This window comes from Schistocerca serialis, chromosome 2 (genome assembly GCF_023864345.2).
Source record: "Schistocerca serialis cubense isolate TAMUIC-IGC-003099 chromosome 2, iqSchSeri2.2, whole genome shotgun sequence".
Classification (NCBI taxonomy): Eukaryota; Metazoa; Arthropoda; class Insecta; order Orthoptera; family Acrididae; genus Schistocerca; species Schistocerca serialis.
Genome location: NC_064639.1, coordinates 872,565,220 through 872,586,359, shown reverse-complemented (window position 1 = coordinate 872,586,359; position 21,140 = coordinate 872,565,220). Strand labels below are relative to the sequence as shown.

At 39.3% G+C, this 21,140-nt stretch overlaps 1 protein-coding gene across 3 annotated transcripts in view; it reads right to left on the bottom strand.

The window, feature by feature from the left end:
* LOC126456076 (uncharacterized) overlaps positions 1-21,140 on the bottom strand; it is a 134,016-nt gene that overhangs the window by 14,651 nt on the left and 98,225 nt on the right. For 2 of the 3 annotated variants that reach the window (XM_050091830.1, XM_050091833.1), the window contains one exon: positions 9,492-9,518. The exons of the other annotated variant lie outside the window; for it this stretch is intronic. In XM_050091830.1, coding sequence (XP_049947787.1) covers positions 9,492-9,518 — 27 coding nt within the window. The remainder of the gene's footprint in view (positions 1-9,491; positions 9,519-21,140) is intronic. 3 annotated transcript variants of the gene reach the window in all.

The following is a 21,140-nucleotide window of genomic DNA, read 5'->3' as shown; positions in this document are numbered from 1 at the left end:
CTGTAAGGGGTGACAGCTGAACAAAGCACCATTCCCCTAATGTCTATGAACTCGCTGTTGAGCCAGAAGATCAGGTGTGAATGGACGGGAGAGTGGTCCAAGATGAGTCACACCAAACTGTGGCCTGAGGGGTCAACTATCCACCTGTGGCGCCCCTCCCGCCAGCCAAATGGCCAGAGTGGAAGCCTGCTCACTTGTCCTCATATCACACGTAGCTCTTTGTACACGGGGTTTGCTCCACAGTGGGTTTACACACATTTGTGAAATTTGGTGAACTGTCCAGACTCCTACCTAAGCTGTTAGGTCGGATGCTTACTGTATTTCAGAGCGATGTTTCATCCCCTATTAGTCCACTGATCAGTCAGACAGAATTTCAGCTGCACCATTTTAAACCTTTCTTTGTGTCTTTCCTATTTTAACTGATTGCTTTAGAAACCATGATTTCATTCCATGTAGCCTATACATATATGTATGTATGTATGTATGTGTGTGTGTGTGTGTGTGTGTGTGTGTGTGTGTGTGTGTGTGTGTGTGTGTGTATGTCCTAATTCAAATGTTGGATTTTTATAATTTTCTTTTAGCCACACTGATCTCCCCAAGATCGTTGTAAGGGCACTAGGGATGGTAATATCATGCACTCAACATTGTTTGTCACTGTCATCACTACACATATATGTGACTTAAAACCGCCAGATGACGAAGGTTTAAATCACTGACATGCACAGTGGAAATGAACTATAACAGTTTGTGACTCTTAACTGGCAACTTGAAGTTTCAGTTGATACTACTAACAGTAACAGAAAAGCTAAAAATGTTCACTGTGACTCCTTAACCTTTCCTCATGTGCAAAATAATCTCAATAGTAAGCAATGCTGGGACACAGTGAGGTGGGGGTTACTCTACCAGGGAATCCACCAGCTCATCGACAGGTGGGAAAAATGTGTCTTTTTATCTTCCTTTAGAAGGTATCAAACTAACATTATCCCCAACTATCACATCTGTGACCATTTAATAAATGAAACACCAGAGCCAGCATTAAAGATGTAGTGTAATAATTGCTAAAATCCTGCTTCCTTCCGGAGTCTGTAGTAATTTTGTCCATATTATAAGGAAAATTTTATAAGAATGTAAGCTTTCCTAACAGTTGTCATAATGTTAACAGTTCTTCTGTACTGTTAGTTAGTTACGTGTTCCCTTGATCAATCGCATGGTAACCATTACGATGTGAAACGTGTCAAGTGCTTAAGAAATCCACACATGAATCAAGAAACTTTTTAAGCTTAAAATTTGTGTTACCTACGCCATTCCCTTAAATGGCATAAAATGCATAAATTGTACCTATTGATTTATTTATTCCTATTCAAGAATTCATCTATGGGATAGAAGGAGTTGTAATGGATATACGATTTCAATTTATTTTTGAAGCTATTGCTGTTGTCTGTCAGATATTTTAATTCATCTGGTAATTTATCGGAAAGTTTTAAAGCAGCATATTTTACCCCTTTCTGTGCCAAAGATAGGTTAAGTAGAGTATAGTGTAAGTCTTTCTTTCCTCTGGTATTGTAATCATGAATTCCACTGTTATTATTAAACTGGCCCATGTTGCTGAGAACAAATTTCATCAGTGAGCAAATGTACTGTGAGGATGTTGTAAGAATTCCTAACCTTTTAAACAGATGCCTACGAGATGTGCAACTATGAGCCCCCACACGTGTTTCTAACCACTTTCTTTTGAGTAGTGAATACTTTTTACCTACGTGTTGAGTTACTCTAAAATATTATTTTGTATGACATCAGAGAGTGAAAGTATGCAGAATATGTTAGCTTACTAATTTCTATATCCTCAAAATTGGCAATTATTCTGAATGCAAAAATTGCTAAACCTGGTCACTTTAGAAGATCCAAAAATATTAATCTTCCTATTAAGATTTTCATCTATATCTACACACAGAAACTTAGTATGCTCTACCCTGGCTACTGACTTCTGTTGATGTGTTATATTTATAGAAGGAAATGTACTCCCTGCATCAGAAAGAAATGGATGTACTGCGTTTTTTCAAAGTTCAGAGCAAACTCATTCACAGAAAAACAATTAACAACTTTTCCAAAGACATTGTTTGCATAATTTTCTATTGGAGTTTTTTTACTTTATTAATAATGATATTTGCATCATCAACAAACATTGTCTGTTTAGCTTCTTGTTTCAGATATGAAGGGACGTCATTCACATGTACCAAGAGCCGGCCGCGGTGGTCTAGCGGTTCTAGGCACGCAGTCCGGGACCGCGCGACTGCTACGGTCGCAGGTTCGAATCCTGCCTCGGGCATGGATGTGTGTGATGTCCTTAGGTTAGTTAGGTTTAAGTAGTTCTAAGTTCTAAGGGACCGATGACCACAGATGTTAAGTTCCATAGTGCTCAGAGCCATTTGAACATGTACCAAGAACAGAAGGGGACCTATGATCGAACCCTGTGGAACACCTAATTTAATTTCACCCAAGTTAGATGAAGTGGGAAACTTCTTTAAATCGCTTAATGCATATGAAATAAGCTTTTTGCTCCCTGTTCTGTAGATATGACTTAAACCATTTATATGCTGTTCCATTTATACCATAGAATTGTAATTTCTGCAACATAATGTCATGGTTCACACAATCAAATGCTTTGGACAAGTCACACAAAATTCCTTTCGGTGATATTTTACTATTTAAAGACTGTATTATGTGGGCAGTGAAATTGGTTATTGCTGTGTCAGAGGAACAGCATTTTTGAAATCTGAACTGTGATTTACTAAGTACCCAATTACTGTTGAGGTTGCTAACCACTCTTGAGTACATTACTTTCGCAACGATTTTTGAAAATGCTGTACGCGAGGATACTGGATGGTGATTATTGACGTCTGTGGTGTCCCTGTTCTATAGAGAGGCTTGACAATGGCATATTTTAACCAGTCTGGGAAAATACTTTGAGTTAGTGATGCATTATGACATCTGAATCAAAATAACAGGTGTAACTGCTCCACATTGTTTCAATATCTTGTTAGAGATGTCATTTACTCAAGCAGAACACTTATTTTTCAAAATTTAATGATTTTCCTTATGTCACAAGAGGTTTTTAAATGAAAATTAACCTGACTAAGATTTCTCAAAACTGACTTTTCCGTGTACTGCTTGACTATTGTCACTAATTTTTTCACCTGCACTTAAGAAATGGTTGTTAAATAGATTAGCTACTTGTGTACTGTTGGTTAAGATGGTCTCATTCTCTGTAATAGTACTACACACATCAAAGAAGTTTTGCATCATCCCAGTACCCAGAACTCCTGAAGATAGACATTGACTGTGAATATTGTATCACTGACACAGTCCTTTTGACTGTTCAGAGATGTCACTAAACCTGTCCAAAGATATAAATAACCATACATGAGCAGCGCCTATTAGACGGAGGGGGTCCAACAGCTGATCAGTTCCAGTCACTCTACCTGGAGAGAGGTACACGGCTCATGTTGTCTGTAGTTCAACCATCCCTAGACGGTCAATACCGCGGTTCAATCGCGTCCGCATTGTTACTTTGTGACAGGAAGGGCTCTCAACAAGGGAAGTGTCCAGATGCCTTAGAGTGAACCGAAGCGATGTTGTTCTGACACGGAGGAGATATAGAGAGACAAGAACAGTCGATAACAGCCTCGTTCAGGTCTCCCAAGGGCTACTACTGCAGTGGATGACCGCTACCTACGGATTATGGTTCGGAGGAAACCTGACAGTAATGCCATCATGTTGAATAATGCTTTTCGTGCAGCCAGACGACGTCGTGTTACGACTCAAACTGTGCGCAATAGGCTGCATGATGTGTAACTTCACTCCTGACGTCCATGGCGAGGTGCATCTTTGCAACCAGAACACCATGCTGCGAGGTATAGATGGGCCCAATGTCATGCCAAATGCATCGCTCAGGATTGGAATCACGTTCTCTTCACTGATCGCATCTGCCTTCAACCAGACAATCGTCAGAGACGTGTTTGGAGGCAATCCGACAAGGCGGAACGCTTTAGACGCACTGTCCAGCGAGTGCAGCAAACTGGAGGTTCCCTGCTGTTTTGGGGTGGCGTTATGTGGGGCCGACGTACGTCACTGGTGGTCATGGAAGGCGCCGTAACGGCTGTACGATACGTGAATGCCATCCTTCGACCGATAGTGCAACCATATCGGCAGCATATTGGCGGGCAATCGTCTTCATGGACGACAATTCGCGCCCCCAGTGTGCACATCTTGTGAAAAACTTCCTTCAGGATAACGACATCGTTCGACTAGAGTGACCAGCATGTTCTCCAGACATGAGCCCTATCGAACACACCTGGGATAGATTGAAAAGGGCTGTTTATGGACGACGTGACCTACCAACCACTCTGAGGGATCTACGTCTAATCGCCGTTGAGGACTGGGACAATCTGGACCAACAGTGCGTTGATGAACTTGTGGATAGTATGCCACGATGAATAAAGGCATGCATCAATGCAAGAGGATGTGCTACTGGGTATTAGAGGTATTGGTGTGTACAGCAATCTGGACCACCGCCTCTGAAGGTCTCGCTGTACAACATGCAATGTGTGGTTTTCATGAACAATAAAAAGGGCGGAAATGATGTTTATGTTGATCTCTGTTCCAGTTTTCTGTACAGGTTCTGGAACTGTCGGAACTGAGGTGTTGCAAAATTTTTGTTGTTCTGTGTACTATCTACCCCAGTGGTTACTTTTCCTGTCTCCCTTCTAACAACATTCCATATTGATTTGATTTTATTGCCCAAGTTGTTTATTTCATCTCTGACATACACATTTCTTGATTTTCTGACTACTTTTCTCATTATGTTACAACAATTTTTATAGTGTAAAATTACTTCTGGGTCTTTAATCATTTTTGCTGTCTCATACAATTTTCTTTATCTTTCTAAAGACACTTTAATATCTGTAGTAATCCAAGGTTTCTTTGAAATTTGTTTGGTGTTACATCTAGCAATTTTTTTGGGTAACAGTGTTCGAAAAGGGATATAAATTTATCAAAAAATATGTTGCATTTATATTTGCATTTGTCTTATTATAAACATCTCCCAAATTAACGTTTCTTAAACTTTCTCTGAAGTGCTCTATAGGTACCGTTTGAGCAACCGTACGCTTTTATTTAATAGTTTCTGAAATGTAACCCCTGCTATATTATGTAAGTTAATCAATTGTGTATCATGATCAGATGAACAATTTATCATATTATATATTAGTGTTCTACTGTCTTGGGCTATACGTGTAGCGAAATTAATCACTGATTCTAAGTTATATGTCATTAATAACACTTCTAGTTCACTTTTACTAGAAGAATTGCTCACAAGGTTTTCATTGAAATCTCCACAGAATAATAACTTCTCCTTTGTGTGTGACAGACAGCATAATAGGGAGTAAAACTTTCTTATGAATAGGATTACTTACTGTGCTGTCTGTCAGACATCAGCAAGCAGTTAATAGTCCGTGGTGACTACAATGTAGATTTTCTAAAGGATTCTGATAGGAAAAGTGATCTGGAATGGAGCCTATAATTAGCTCTCAGTAGTAAACTTTCCAACACGGTGGATGGATACAGCAGGTCCCTAATTGATATTGTTTTCTTTGAGGAGGTACAAAGCAAGAAAATAGCTGCTTACCCAGTAACAAATGCTCTCTCTGATTATAATGCACAGCTAGTCATGATAAATGACATAGTGCCATACAGTGTGGATATACCTCAGTGGAAGTCAGTTAGAATCATTAATGACTACAGGGCAAATATTTTTAAGAATAGTTTACAAGAAACAAACTAGGATCAAATTTATAAAGAACCAAACGCCAATGTAAAACTTAATCTATTACATGATAAATTCATGTCAGCTTTCTGCATAAGCTAATCAGAAGGGACATTAAACAGCCATGTGAAAAACCATGGGTCACTAAGGGGATTAAAGTATCTTGTGAGAGGAAAAGGGAAGTGTATCTTTTGGCAAGAAAAGGTAGAGACCCTGCAGAAGTTACGCACTACAAAAACTACTCAGAATTACCAAGAAAGGTTATTAAAAAATCAAGAAACATGCACATAATGTCAGAAATCAGTACATCTGACGACAGAGTTAAGGCAATATGGAAGACAGTGAAGCAAAAGGCAGGACAACCAACCACAGAATAGGATAACATTACTACCAAACTGAATGGAAGGGTTTTAAATGACAAGTCACAGGTAGAAAATGTATTTAATAATCATTTCTTAAACATAGTAGAAAGCATAGGGACCAACAGTTCAAGAGAAAGATCACAGAGATATGATGAAGAAGTAACTCTCATAAAATTACATCATATGAATGTACCACCAACTTCTACTTCTGAAATTAAGAGGATCATACATTCTCTCAAGAATAAAAGCTCTTCTGGGTTTGATGGTGTTTCCAATAGAATACTAAAGATTAGTTCTCATATAATAAGTCCAGCATTGTCTGAAATATGTAATGCATCACTAACTCAAGGCATTTTTCAAGAGAGACTAAAATATGCCATTGTTAAACCCCTCTTTAAGGAAGGCGATAGGGGAGACATCAGTAGCTACTGATTTATTTCACTGCTGAAATAGTATCTTACCTTAGCAACAATATTATCCTCAGCAAATAACAGTTTGGTTTTCAGAAGGGTTGCTGTACTAAGAATGTCATTTACATGTTCACACCCCAGATGCTACAAGCATTAAAGAACAAAATAGCACTGGTAGGTATTTTCTGTGACCTATCCAAGGCATTTGATTGTGTGGATCATAGTATACTCCCAGAAATACCAAAGTTTTATGGAATTGATGATGTAGCCAACAAATGGATCACGTCATATCTAACCAAAAGAATACAGAAAGTAGTGCTTAGTAGTAATTCAACCAACAGAATCCAGGGATATAATTCTGACTGTGGAGAAATCAAGTATGGGATTCCCCAAGGCTCAATCTTAGGTCCACTGCTGTTTCTCATATATGCAAATAAACTACTGTCTAATGTACAACAAGCAGAATTAGTTCTTTTTGCAGATGACACCAGTATTGTAATCACTCCCAGTATACTTACAGAAATGGAAGAAATGGTGAACAGAGTTCTCAAAAGTATCATTGACTGGTTTTCTGTGAATGGTCTCACCCTGAATTTCAGAAAGACACATCATATTCAGTTCTGCATCTCTATAGATACTGCACCATTGATAAGTATAACACATGGTGATGAAATGATACTTGGTGGAAACTTCAAAATTCTTAGGCGTCTATACTGATGAGAATTTAAATTGAAAAAACACATTCTGGAACTCCTAAAACAACTAAGTTTAGCCACATTTGCCCTTAGAATCATAGCAAATTTCGGGGAGAGAGAGACATCAGTAAGTTGGCATATTTTTCTTATTTTCATTCAGAAATGTCATGTGGAATAATATTCTGGGGTAACTCATCTTTACGAAAGAAGCTCTTCATTGACCAAAGACATGCTGTAAGAATAATATGTGGTGCTCACCCATGATCATCTAGTAGACATCTGTTTAAGGAATTAGGCATTCTGACTACTGCTTCACAGTATATTTATTCCCTCATGAAATTCGTTGGAAATAATCCACTACAGTTCAAAAGGAACAATGAGGTGCATAAGTACATACGAGAAGAAAAAATGACGTTTATTACTCAACATTAAGGTTGTCTTTAGCGCCGAAAGGGGTACATACCGTGGCAACGAAAGTTTTTGACCACCTACCCACTGGAATAAAATGTCCAACAGACAGCAAGGCAAAATTTGAAAATAAACTGAAAAAGTTTCTCCTTGACAACTCCTTCTATTCTGTAGAAGAATATCTATGTTTGTAATGTTTAAGAGGTGGTGGGTAGGAATTGCTAACTCAGTCTATATATCTTGTTTTCATTTTTGGGGAGCAAATTACCTGGTGTTGTTTAGAGTACATATAGATGCACAAATTAATTTGCAATATGAATGTAAAATGACTCGTTCCACATCATGACGATTTATCGTGCAAAATGATGTGTGGAACATGTAAGTAACTAACGAACTCGCTCCCAGTCTCCTAAAGACGACCTGTACACTGTTGCTAATATCAACACTACATTAGCTAGCTGTAGTTCACATGCACGAACTTCAAAGTGCTGATCAACACAAAATTTGCTTACTTCTACAGTTTTGTGTTTATGCCCTTCTTTTCTGTAAATGGCACCTCCTCCTTTATCCATGCTAGATCTGCAAGTGTGAGGTACTAAATTATACCCATTTATACTGTCACTTTCCATCCCCACAATTACATGGTGTTCAGACTGATAAAGTGCATCAGTCTCATTCTTATTTTTGAAATCGTATACACACATGAACAGTTCATCTGCTTTATTTTTTATTCCCCTTGATATTTTGATGAAGAAAATTGATAGTATCTTTAGCTTTATCCCTACTTACTGTACATGAGGCTTCTTTTATTCTATTTTTCTTGATTGTTGTCTGTGTGGACTTTGACTTTAACCTAAAAAACCTGGCTCCATGGTTCCATTAACTACAGGGATCATCCCTTGTGTGACTGTGGTCCCCTATACAGTATCTGCTAATAGAGAAGCTAACTAATCTTTTTCCTTCCTGTTTAGGTGCAGGCCATGTGTAGTGTATCCCCATCTACCAATAGTATCAACTGGAACAACACTTACGTGAGATTTTGCCAATGTTTGAAGCATCCTGTTCAGCCTATTGTTAACATGCCTTACAGTATTGTTTACACAGGGCAAATCATGGCGCTGAAAGACCTCCTCAAACCCAACATTTGTGTAACCAGTTTCTGCTCCTATTTTATCTAGGTCACTCCTAATACTATATCTTGAATTCATAGCAAGGCTGTTTCCTGCTCCTCCAACTGTAATTATTTGATCTTCCCTCTCAAAGTCCCTGTATAGCTGACCTAAGTTTTCTGTCACCAGTTTAAGGCTAGCACTTGGTTTTACAAAACTTGTGACCTGGTACCCTACACCTAATATCTCCTGAAGCTGCTGGCCGACACCCATCCCATAAGTGCTACATAATAGCAGAATTCATGTTTTGCTATTCTGATTTGTTCCTGACCTATCTTTTTTTTTAAGCTAATATTCTGCTTCAACCTACATCCAACTACATCAACTGTTACAGCATAGTTCTTGTATAATATTCGCCATCAGTGTTCCTGGGTGTATGCTGCATACAGTGACTGGAATAAGACCTCAGGAAGAAGGCCAAAATGACGGATGAAGAGCTTCTGAAAAAATGGTTTGGTAGAAATACACAAAAACTTTTGATGTCAGTTGATTGTATGGTGTGGTCACTCAGACTGGATTTTGTTACTACATCTCACGTAATAAATGATGTTGTGAAGAATCTGTTGCACAATTGAGAATGCATCGTCAGCAATAACAAAAAGTTTGATTACATTGATGGTACATACCTGCTAAAGTTGGAATGTATCCCAGAGCTGCAGAAAGAAAAGTAATGTAAATATATAAAGTCAACAAATTCTATATTTAGTAAATGTAAATGTACAAAAGTAAATGAGAGATGTGCGCAACAATAGTATAGTTATAAGGTTTTTCAGCAATAACAATTGCGTGTGTACAATAAATACATAGCTAACTTGTGAAGCAAAAAAGAAAACTTTCTACTGATAGTTTAAAAACTTAATTTCAGACAGATTTCAATTAACAATGTTCTTAATATGTAATTTCTTTATCAGTCTTAAAACAAAAAGTCTTAAAATGAAAATTGGATAACATTAACAACAAATACTCATCATAGTGCCTGAGTGCACAATCAAAACAAGTTTAAAGATATTCAGTAAATATAGACAAATTATATTTATAATGAACTATAAGGTTTGATGTGGCTGTATATCTGAGTGTGTTAGCATCAGACTACAAATTCAGAGTTCAAAGGGAGACTGTGGTAATCTATTCCAACAGAAATACCTATTATAGAAATGTGGCATTCAAACCAGCCACCAGGATAAGGGCATCATAACTTAAATGAGTGAGTCACATATGATAGAAAATTGTACTTGAGAAATCTATTCTACAAAAATCGGTCGAGTGTAAAACCTCTACTTGGGAACTGATATTCTACTACTGGGATGTGAGTTTACAGAAAGCAGAGACTATGTAGGAAAACCTGTTATGAATATTTAGCTTCCACTTATAACACATCAAATTTGATTATGTTTACAGTGTTACACACAAACAGTTTTATGATCTGCTCCAAACCTCATCGGAGTGAATCATTGTGGAAGGAATTTCTTAGTATTATCTGCATTATTAACATAAAGGCACAAATAAGTGACATCTACTGGATTACATTTTCAATGAGCCAATTGTTCAAGTGGTTTTTTGGCTACACCACTTAAAGTGAACTTGAGAATGGTGGTATCTAAAGAACACTGGCCAGTTTCTTTCCCTGTTTTGTCCAGTCAAAACGAGTTACTCACATTCAGTACAATTGAAGTTGGTCGCATATTACTGTGAAGGGAGTCTTAGTTTTACATCTTTAGAGTTCAACACTCACAAAGTGCATATCTTGATTTTCTTTTTATGTTAGATTTTCAGGGTCATCCAAAGTAACCATAAATACTGCAAGACATCATTTGCAAATCCTGTGAGATTTAGAAAAATAAGTGACACAGGATGACACCTTAGTTTTAAATGGTCAAACTTAAAATCTTTTTTCCCCCTGTGTTAAACTAAGTTTCAGCTGTATAAAGACTAGGTTACAATCATCAACTGAACTCTATTTTTCATCTATTCTAACTGTAAGAAATACATAGAAACAGGTTAATTTTTTGTTTTTAATGATATGTAACAATTATGTACGACATAAAAATGTAATAGTTTCCTCTGTAAATACTCTAAACATAATAATATTTTTATCTTCTAAGTACATGTATATAAGTCATACATCATTTTATCTGTGTTTGTGAGATTCAGTTGTCACCTACCAGTGCTGTAAGAAGGCAACAGATTGTTCCTTACCTAAAACATAATATTAAGAAGAACATTAGGAAAAGATTTCCTAATTATAATTGTAGAAAATTAAATTATTCCAGAGCAGAGTACTCAAGATGTTAACAATTTGATGATTTAAGCATAAATGAGGTACAATGTACACAAACTGCAAATGAAGTTATGTATTGTGTTGAAAATGAGATAGTTTCATAAGTAGCGACACAATGGGCCCTCAGGGACAAAACCTGTCACAGTGTGTGCAGCTCTTCATTGTATATGACATCACTTTTCCAGATGGTTGAATCGAAGATAGCAGTGCAGGAAATTGAAAAATCCAAGACAGGGCAAATACTGAAATATCCAAGATGATGGAACAAGCTCACTTCCCCAAATTTTAAAGCAGAGGGAAATTTAAGAATCTTGCTTGTAATAGTAAGAAATTCAGAAAGCCCAGATGTGTGTGTGCTGCCCTTTTTTGTACACGTTCAAAATATTCACATGACATTAATGTTGCCTATACATGTAGGGGAAGTTTTTTGGAACAGTTTTTCCCGTGACTGCTCCACAATCTAATTAATAACCTATATTCAAATCAGACTACCAAATCAATTCAAATTTCTAGCGACAAATGAAGGTATGTACGACACTGAAACAAACTCCAGCGATTGTGAATCTAATAAGATTTTCGTTATTGCAGGTTTATTCTGTGACAGATATGTGTAATGTTTTTCTGTAAGGTGGGCCCGCTAGCTGGCTGTGGGAATACGAGAACCACAATGAGAGAATATCTCGTGGTTCGCAAAATTGTTTTCTGTTAAAAGGGAGAATGCAGCCAGTCACACACTGGGCAGTGGCTGCAGTATGGGATAGGTGCTCGACACCTTGGCTGGTCACAGCAGGGGCAGCCGGGAGAAATCGGCCTTTTGTAAACTTCCGTTGTGTGAAGGATCTTCTAAAAGAGATAGAGGTTTATGAGGACTTGGGAAAAAATGAAGCTGTCAGAGAAGTTCAAATGGTTCAAATGGCTCTGAGCGCTATGGGACTTAACATCTGAGGTCATCAGTCCCCTAGACTTAGAACTACTTAAACCTATCTAACCTAAGGACAGCAACACATCCATGCCCGAGGCACCATTCCAACCTGCGACCGTAGCAGCAGCGCGGTTCCGGACTGAAGCGGTCAGAGAAGTATCCATTGCTTCCAAGGAAGGCCAGCAGTAACTGATGTTCAACTTTTTTTAAGTAGGTCCACCGTTCTTTCAACAAAATTATTCTTCTAGCAGGTATGAAAACTTGCAGGAGCGTATGTCCAGCCACTGCCATTGGCTGCAACGTGCAATCACCCTCATAGTGAGAAAGAATTTCTGGGTTCTGCCTCACCCTAAGTGAGACATGTGTATGACTGATTAACTACAGCAGATTCTTTAGGAGAAGTGAGATTGTTGATTTTTTTTTTAATTTTTCATCCATCGAAACTCAGGAAGTCTACAACGATTGGCGAACGAGAATCTTGTGCTGGCAGAACCAGCAAGTTTATGAGAAGAAGAGTAGATACACACTTTTTCTTAGAACTGCAGGGAAAACCTTTCGTCTTGAATCATCAGACGGGGAGATGTTTTTGCTTTAGAACTGTAGAGAGGGAGGACTTCATCCGAGAACTGAGCGCAGACGCCGAGTCTGAACTTATAACTCAAAGTTACCACTGCAGCCATCTACTGCACCTGAGTTTAAGAACGATGGTAAGCATGAGCCACATTGGTGTACGTCGTGAAAAAGTGACCACAAAGTCGTTCATTTTCAGTTAGAGTTTTGTCACTTTGAATTAATTCTACAAGTCAGCTAGTTGAGCCCAGCATGCGCTTTGACATGGGAACTGGTGCTTATATCTATTTTTCTGTGCCTTTTCTTTGATGTATCAAATAATGCAGGAACCATTGATGTGGACATGGCTAACTGTATCATTTCAGTTTCCACTCCATCCACCTGTGTCAGGATATTATCGTATATTTTTAGCAGTTCATTAGAAGCTTTTTGCAATTTATAATTAGCTAAACTGTCTGCTCAGTGGTTGAAATCAAGTTAATGCTTATAGTAATAAACAGAATTTTATGGTGACCTTGATATTCATCCCACGTTTTGATGAAACCCCTACTCATTATACCTATCTAAGCTATACTTCCCGTATTTCATGTTTAATTGGGCCACCGCTGTTTAAATTCAGATGTTCAATAATTTCTGCTGTCTTACTTTTCCTTAACATTTCACGAGATGTTATGTGGAGTGATTTGTTGACTGTATAGGTCACTGGGTTCAGATCTTGTCAATGTGTCAGGGGTTAGCTAAATGCTCAAACATAGTCTCACAGCAGGAGCCAACATACGAAGTCATAAATCTTGGAGGATTCTTCTTACCAGTGTTGCATATTACCGATGTTGCATGGTTGAAGATGCATCTATCCAATGTTGCATGGCAGAGGGTACTTCATAGCACAAATGTGACACACACACACACACACACACACACACACACACACACACACACACACACACATTCATATCAATTTTCCACTAATAGCTCAATATTTTATCAGCCATTAAAACGAATCAGCCAAGCGTAGCCCATTATTTTCCCAACCATTAAAGCGAAACAGTCAATCAATGAGTACCCCACTTGTCAACGACTACATCTGATAGTTTAGTTCTCTTGGTGAAAACATAATTTATCTCTCAAATTATACCTCACAATGTTATTCTCACATCTAAATGGTCTGTAACATTTATAAAAAGTACGTAGAGATATTGACATTAGTGGTGTAATTTACAGGTTAAGATGCACTTGGTGTCTAGAATATGCCTGCGGACGCTAAAAGTGTCACAATGCAATTTTCATGTCCAACTTTACCGTTACAATTACATTGTATTATGATAAAGCAACATGTACTCTACAGTTTCACTTTCATCCTCACAGACAGCATTTTACTCCAAAAAACAACTACTGTGCCCTCAGCTGCCTTCTCAAAAATGATTCCTCATCATGAAAACATCGCTGTTTCGTAGCGCAAACTGATCAATGCTGTAGCAGAGTTTCTCAACATATTCTAACAGAATTTGCGTATAGAACTTTACGTTTACTTTTTTGCTGTCGAATGTTTGATAAACATAGCAGTTATATGCTCTGCAAACGACTTTTCTGTTGTTAGGTGCACAATGTCGAGAGCACCACTTTTGGAGATCTCCAGTGAGAATGTTTGTAGCTAACAGAAAAGTTGAGTGTTTAACATCATTCAATTCTCAGTCTAAGTGTTAAATGTTCGAACTATTTTTGAAGTTTGCTCTTAACGCGTTTCACTTTATGAAACCTGTCAGAGTCCAAGGGCCGGGGCACAATATACGCAGAGGTCTGCATCCTGCCTCTTCGCTGGATTTCCTGTTTTCAATACAGCTGTTGTGAGCGATACAAACACAAACAAATATGCGTTAAACTTCCAGGTGTCACAAGCAGATGGTAGATTTGTTCCGTATTTTAACGTTTTCTGAGAAAAAAGATTTGCTGTTCAACTGTTCCCGCATCAAAAATCAGTAATCAATATTTGTTTTGTCGTATTTGAAAGTATAAGCAATCTGGGCGAGCTATGTACTATCTAGTATATGTCGAGTACTTGACAAAGTTCTGTGTGTCATCTTTACAGACACTGAGCAGTTGAATACGTGATGATCTAGTCACGCACACAACGTTTTTATAAATATAGAAATGGCTACACACAGTGTAGCGTGAAAGATACCGTAAGTATAATAGTAACACATGAATCGGAATATATAAATGTCATGTTGCCTGCATTAATTTCTACAGAACATTCACAACATATACACAATGCTACTGACAGCCACCACGTATAATCGGTTTCTTTGATCGACAATTGGAGAGCGGTTAATACCTATGAAGTCACGCAACGAAATTATATCTTCCAATCCGTTGAGCAGTGTGCTCAGACGAAAAAATATTCCAGTGTTAGTGGTGTACTGCTTCACACAGTCTTGTCGATTAAATAACTTGGTGCAGTGCTGTAAAGCGAGCAAGGCGAATCGTGAACCTCGGAGGACTCAAGGAATGTGTCACTAGGCCACGATTGTTCGGGAGCAATTGTAAATCGTACTGCTAGATTTGTTAACGCTACCGACGACCTATACAAGAGTATTACGGTAACGGGAATCCCTGGAGGGCAGAAGAAGCAAAATGCTATTGAGAAACAACATTTGCGATAGACTGGTGAACGATGCTGCTGCCTGGAACGTACGTCTTGCGTATGAACCCCAAAGAAAAGATAAATTAACACATGTGGGACGTCCCCTGTTTCCCTCCGCCTGTTTTCCTCTGCTTATCTAATGCTCACTTGGTGCTTACCTCTTTGTTTTCAACAACGTAGTTCGTTACCTCAAGTGGCCACTTAAGATAAATGTCTCATTTGCCTTTTCTGGTATTTTGGTGCCACTATATCTAGACATCATGGCATCATAACAACACAGAGCCAAATTATAAGAAATATTCATTCTCTTACATTCTCTTAGTCATGTAACAATTGTAGAATTCTGTAAGTCATTCACTCTTTAATTACACAGTGAATATTTCACTCTATTTGTTTATCTTTTGTATAACTTTTAGTTCATTTTGCACGTATATTTTCAATACAAGAACTTGTCTGCAGGTAGCAAGATTCACATAAACGCATTAACTCTACTTGTAAGTATTTGTTCTTTAACACAATGCATATCACGCCAAAGATCATAATGTTGTAAAGTGATTTTATTTGTCATATTCATATCCTTTGCAACTACATCCAGTGTTTACCTATTGTGAATAAGTGTAAAACCAAGAACAGCTAAATGCTGTGTATATTTGTGTATACTAGCTGATAGTATACATTATGTGTACTAATTTATTATGGGTATCAAGATGCAGTGGACTGTAAGTACTCAAAACATCACAAACTTTCCGTTTTATAGACGTTCCGTCACTGAAATAAATTTCCGTCAATTTCGCCAGTACCATCACCACAGCGTCTGCTCACACTTGGTCAACGAAATAATATTCTTGTAAAACCTGCGTCTGATGATTAGCTTGCAGTGGGCCAGAATCTGGTTAATGGCCCAATAAATCGTTGCCGTTGTTGTTGTGATCTTCAGTCCAGAGACTGGTTTGATGCAGCTCTCCATGCTACTCTATCCTGCACAAGCTTCTTCATTCAGGTACCTACTGCACCCTACATCCCTCTGAATCTGCTTAGTGTATTCATTTCTTGGTCTCCCTTACGATTTTTACCCTCCACGCTGCCCACCAATACTAAATTGGTAGTCCCTTGGTGCCTCAGAACATGTCCTACCAACCAATCCTTTCTTCTAGACAAGTTGTGCCACAAATTTCACTTCTCCACAATTCTATTCAGTACCTCCTCATTAGTTACATGGTCTATCCATCTAAATCGCATCAAAAAAAAAAGGTAATTAATTGAAACCCTCAGCTGCCGACAAGTGTTGTTGATATACCTCGATGGGGACAGCTGAAAATGTGTGTCCCGACCGGGACTCGAACACGGGATCTCCTTACATGGCAGACGCTTTATCCATCTTTTTTTTTTTTTTTTAATTAATTTTGTTCGATGTTCGTTGCGCTTGGTCTGGGCGGACGTCACTAGACATCCGTTCAAGTTGATCGTTGATTCTTCGACTCAGTTTTTTTTATTCCAGAGAGCACGCAGCCCTCTGACCGAACACGCTGAGCTACCGTGCCTGCTTGAGCCACCGAGGACACGGATGAATAGCGCGACTGCCGGAACTTATCCCTTGCACGCTTCCCGTGAGACCCACCTTCCCAACTGTCCACAATCTACATACGTAATGTTCCCAATAGATATCTGCCCATCCAATCAATACTCGCGCCAACTAAGGTGATGGTTCCCTACCTGGGTAGCATGTATCGAAGATAGTAACTGTTCCCGAAAGAACAGATAACATTGATGACCGTGCAGCTTCTCTAGAATAAACGATAATTAATTGAAACCCTCAGTTGCCGATAGGTGTAGTCGCGCTATTCATCTGTGTCCTCGGTGGCTCAGATGGATTGCCGGCACGGTAGCTCAGCGTGTTCGGTCAGAGGGCTGCGTGCTCTCTGTAATAAAAAAAAAACTGAGTCAAGGAATCAAGGATCAACTTGAACGGATGTCTTGTGACGTCCGCCCAGACCAAACGCAACGAACTACATCGAACAAAATTAAATAAAAAAAAAAGATGGATAAAGCGTCTGCCATGTAAGCTGGAGATCCGGGTTCGAGTCCCGCCCGGGGCACACATTTTCAGCTGTCCCCATCGAGGTATATCAACAACACCTGTCGGCAGTTGAGGGTTTCAATTAATTATCATTTATTCTAGAGAAGCTGCACGGTCATCAATGGTATCTGTTCTTTCGGGAACAGTTACTATCTTCACATAAAAATAACAAAGCTGCTAGTTACGTATTCAAACCAAAATAAATCGCCAAAAATCCGGAAAGTTTCCAGTCTCACCATTCCAGTCGGGCGTTTAAAGAATTATAAAGCTTAACGTTATAGTGAATATAAATGAAGGATTTTACGGAGGAATGCTCACGAAATTACCCAAGAAGATGGCAAAGAAATATGCCACGATAAATGTTGACAGTTTCCTTGGGTTCACTGCTCGATCCTAAAAATCAACATGTCTCGATATTCCGGTGATCCATCTGTCCCCCATCTTCAGGAGTGCGCTGTTGCTTTTGAGTCCCGTTGAAAACTGGTAGTCTTCCTGTACAGGCCTGCGGACCGTACACGGCGCATGCGCCGCCAGTTCTCAAAGACTGTGCTAGTGGCGCCGCTCTTAGTAGACCACCAGTGACAACGATATATCGCACTCAGAGACTGTTTTCGAACTCTCGGCCGAAAAGCGTTCTTTTTTGATGCCGAATAGTACAGGGTTCCATGTCCTGCTAAGAGGAAAACGGTTGTATGTGTTAATCGTATGGTCTGCCTACCCAGTTTCAGTTGCCTCTTTTAAACCTTACTTCAACGATCAATGACTACTGCTTTCAGTGGTCTGTTATTGCCGATATGTACATAACAAATGGTAGTGTGTACTGGACGTCTAGTTATCTTCCTTATTCACATCCAAATTTGCAAACATTTCATTTCGTACTGAATTGAAGCATGTAGAAATATTAGAGAAAAACGATGAAAATATTTCTGTTAATGTGTACAACATTCGGTATTATGAGCACGAATGCGTGGTTGTAGGAAGGGTGGACGAAAACACAAGAAACGATCTCAAAGTGATTCCACTGGATGTGTTGAAATACCACAATAATGAAAAACATGAGAATCTGTCAATGCTGCCTGCCAAAAACGCATAATGACCCGTTTCTGTTATATAAGCACCCTTCGAGGTTAGGAACCAGTGATATTGCTGCTCATCGCCATTCAACTGTAGTAAGTGATCGCTTTTTGTGCTATTTTCAGTGTCAGGAGCAGTTGGCTGCACATTTATTTTATTGATCACAACTGGGTCAACAGTACCAAGCACAAAGCAGAAAAAGAGTAAATAAAAGTCGAATTGTACGAAAAACGATCAAAGCTACCGTTTGTTAACAGCCAGATATCGAATGCTTGGTGTAACCGGGTGTTAGTAACGAAATTCATGTACACAGACCACATCTTACGGCATTCTATGTACACTGAAGTTACAGCACAGAATATTCAAAACTTCATCGTCACTGAGGTTCTGTCCGTACAGAACACTTTAGTAAACAGCTATGTCTGATAACTGAGTCCTTAAAAATACTTGTTGCAAAACAAGCAGGTGTCAACTAGATCCAAAGAGGAAGAAGCGATTTGAACAACATAAATTTGTCACATTTGTAAGGAACACTTGAAACAAAACGATGTGAAAAATAAATATCACTGCACATTTCGCGGATGATACCTGTAATTTAAATTACAGATCTACATTTACGGTGCACGTTGTGTTTCACAGTCTGACGAATTACAAAGGTCTTTTTACAGTAATGAACTTATGTGCTTGAGTGGAAGGAACCGACTATAATGAAACGGCAATAATAAATCCAGGCGACAAACATGTAAAAGTATATGCGATTGCAGTCTTTCTCGGCGTATTCCACTGATGAATTCTTCTCGGGTTATCAGCTTAGTGGTGGAGTCGTCTTGTCGCAACGTTTCAATGAGTTTCGTACCCATCATCTTCTGGCGAAATTTTCGTACACATCATCTTCGCCAGAAGAAACTCATTGAAACGTTGCGACAAGACGAAGCCACCACTCGGCTGATAACTCGAGAAGAATTCATCATGTAAAAGTACACAACACCACTAAATCTATCACAGTGACGTGATTTCTTTAACTCTCTGGGGTGCTCTCTAGAAAAACGTGTCCCATGTTTAAATCATGACGAGTTGAAGATAACAGGAAAGTATTTCCCAACAGCAAGTAGCTTGTTTTGACCAGTAAGAAAAGTGTGTTTTCATACGATTATGTAACTGAAGATCCTTTGTGTTGGAGAAACAGATACAGCCAAATAAAGCGTTCAAAAGTTTGGCGAGCGATGAAACAACAGCCAAAGAACGATAATACGAAACAGCATGCACAGTGAAGATCGTATTAGATTTCAAAGAATTAGGAAATTATACGACTTGTATTTGAAAACCGAAGCCTTGCTTTTCGCTGTTGTTTTTAAAAATTTCCACACACTCTTTCTTAAAAATATACGAACTGGACCCAGCCCATTATATGATTTCACCTGGCTTAGCATGGGACACTTTGCTGGAAAATACTAATGTAAAACTATAACTTATTTCGGACACAGACAGTTTCAATCTGCTGAGCATGGTGTCGGAGGTGGTATAGTTTACTCATCACATGGACATGCAGTTTGCAAAAAATATGTTCACTGCTGATTGTAAAGAAAGTGATGGTAATGAGTCATATATCATACAGCTTAATCTTAATAGTCTCCACAGATGGGCTGCGCTGTAACAGCTATTACACTTATATTTTGTACAGATATCTGTGTACGGTCCTAATGTAATGACTATACCAGATGATTCAGATATAGGTGACAGTTAGACCGTCAGAGAGAGCGCATCGCTAGTTCCTGCTACTACTAAGACGAGTACACCGTTCGCTTTTTACATATTTTTACGAGCTTCAAACAGGAGCGACTTATTTTCAATTATCTGTGTAGTTACTAGTTAATTTTCGTAGTTTCTTGCGTGCTCGAGTGCTTACTAGGCACAACCTTTTATTTCAATAACAGTGTAGTGTACAGTACCGCTGTTGCTATCGACCGTTGTATCGACTCTTGTATCGTGCAGGCTTTTGTTTGTTTGGATAGAACAGCTCAGAGTCGGTTAGACTGTCAGCGAGAGCGGACCGCTAGTTCCTGCTACTAATAAGGCAAGTACACTGCTCGATTTTTACATATTTTTACGAGCTTCAAACAGGAGGAGTGCAGTAAAAGATAGGAACTGTGATTGTTGTGTACAGATGCGAGCTGAGCTGGCGACCCTTCACTCACAGCTTCAGGCTGCGTTGGCTTCCGTCACACAGCTTGAGGCTGCTGCCAAGGGGCGTCACTGTGGGGGATCGGACGCGGGGATGCGAGGGACGTCGAGCACGTCCCACGTGTCCTCCGATCGGTCCACAGCTGTGACCTCCCCGGGTACTGCCTGCACTGAGGTTGTCCCCTCACCTGTGGTCGAGTGGGAGATCATTCCAAAGTCTGGCAGGCAGCGAAAAACTTTCCGTGGGACCGATCGTAGGGCCTCCCCAGTTCGTTTGACGAATAGGTTTCGGGCGTTATCTGTGGCTGACGATGTCTCTGAGCCGTATGCAGTCGTCCACCCCGTTCCAGAGGAAGCTTCTCGGCCCGCAAGGTCTGGGCATTCACAGATGGTGAGTTTGCTGGTAGTTGGGAGCTCCAACGTTAGGCGCGTAATGGGGTCCCTTAGGAACATGGCTGCCAAGCAGGGGAAGGAAGCCAGTGTGCACTCCGTATGCATTCCGGGGGGAGTCATTCCGGATGTGGAAAGGGTG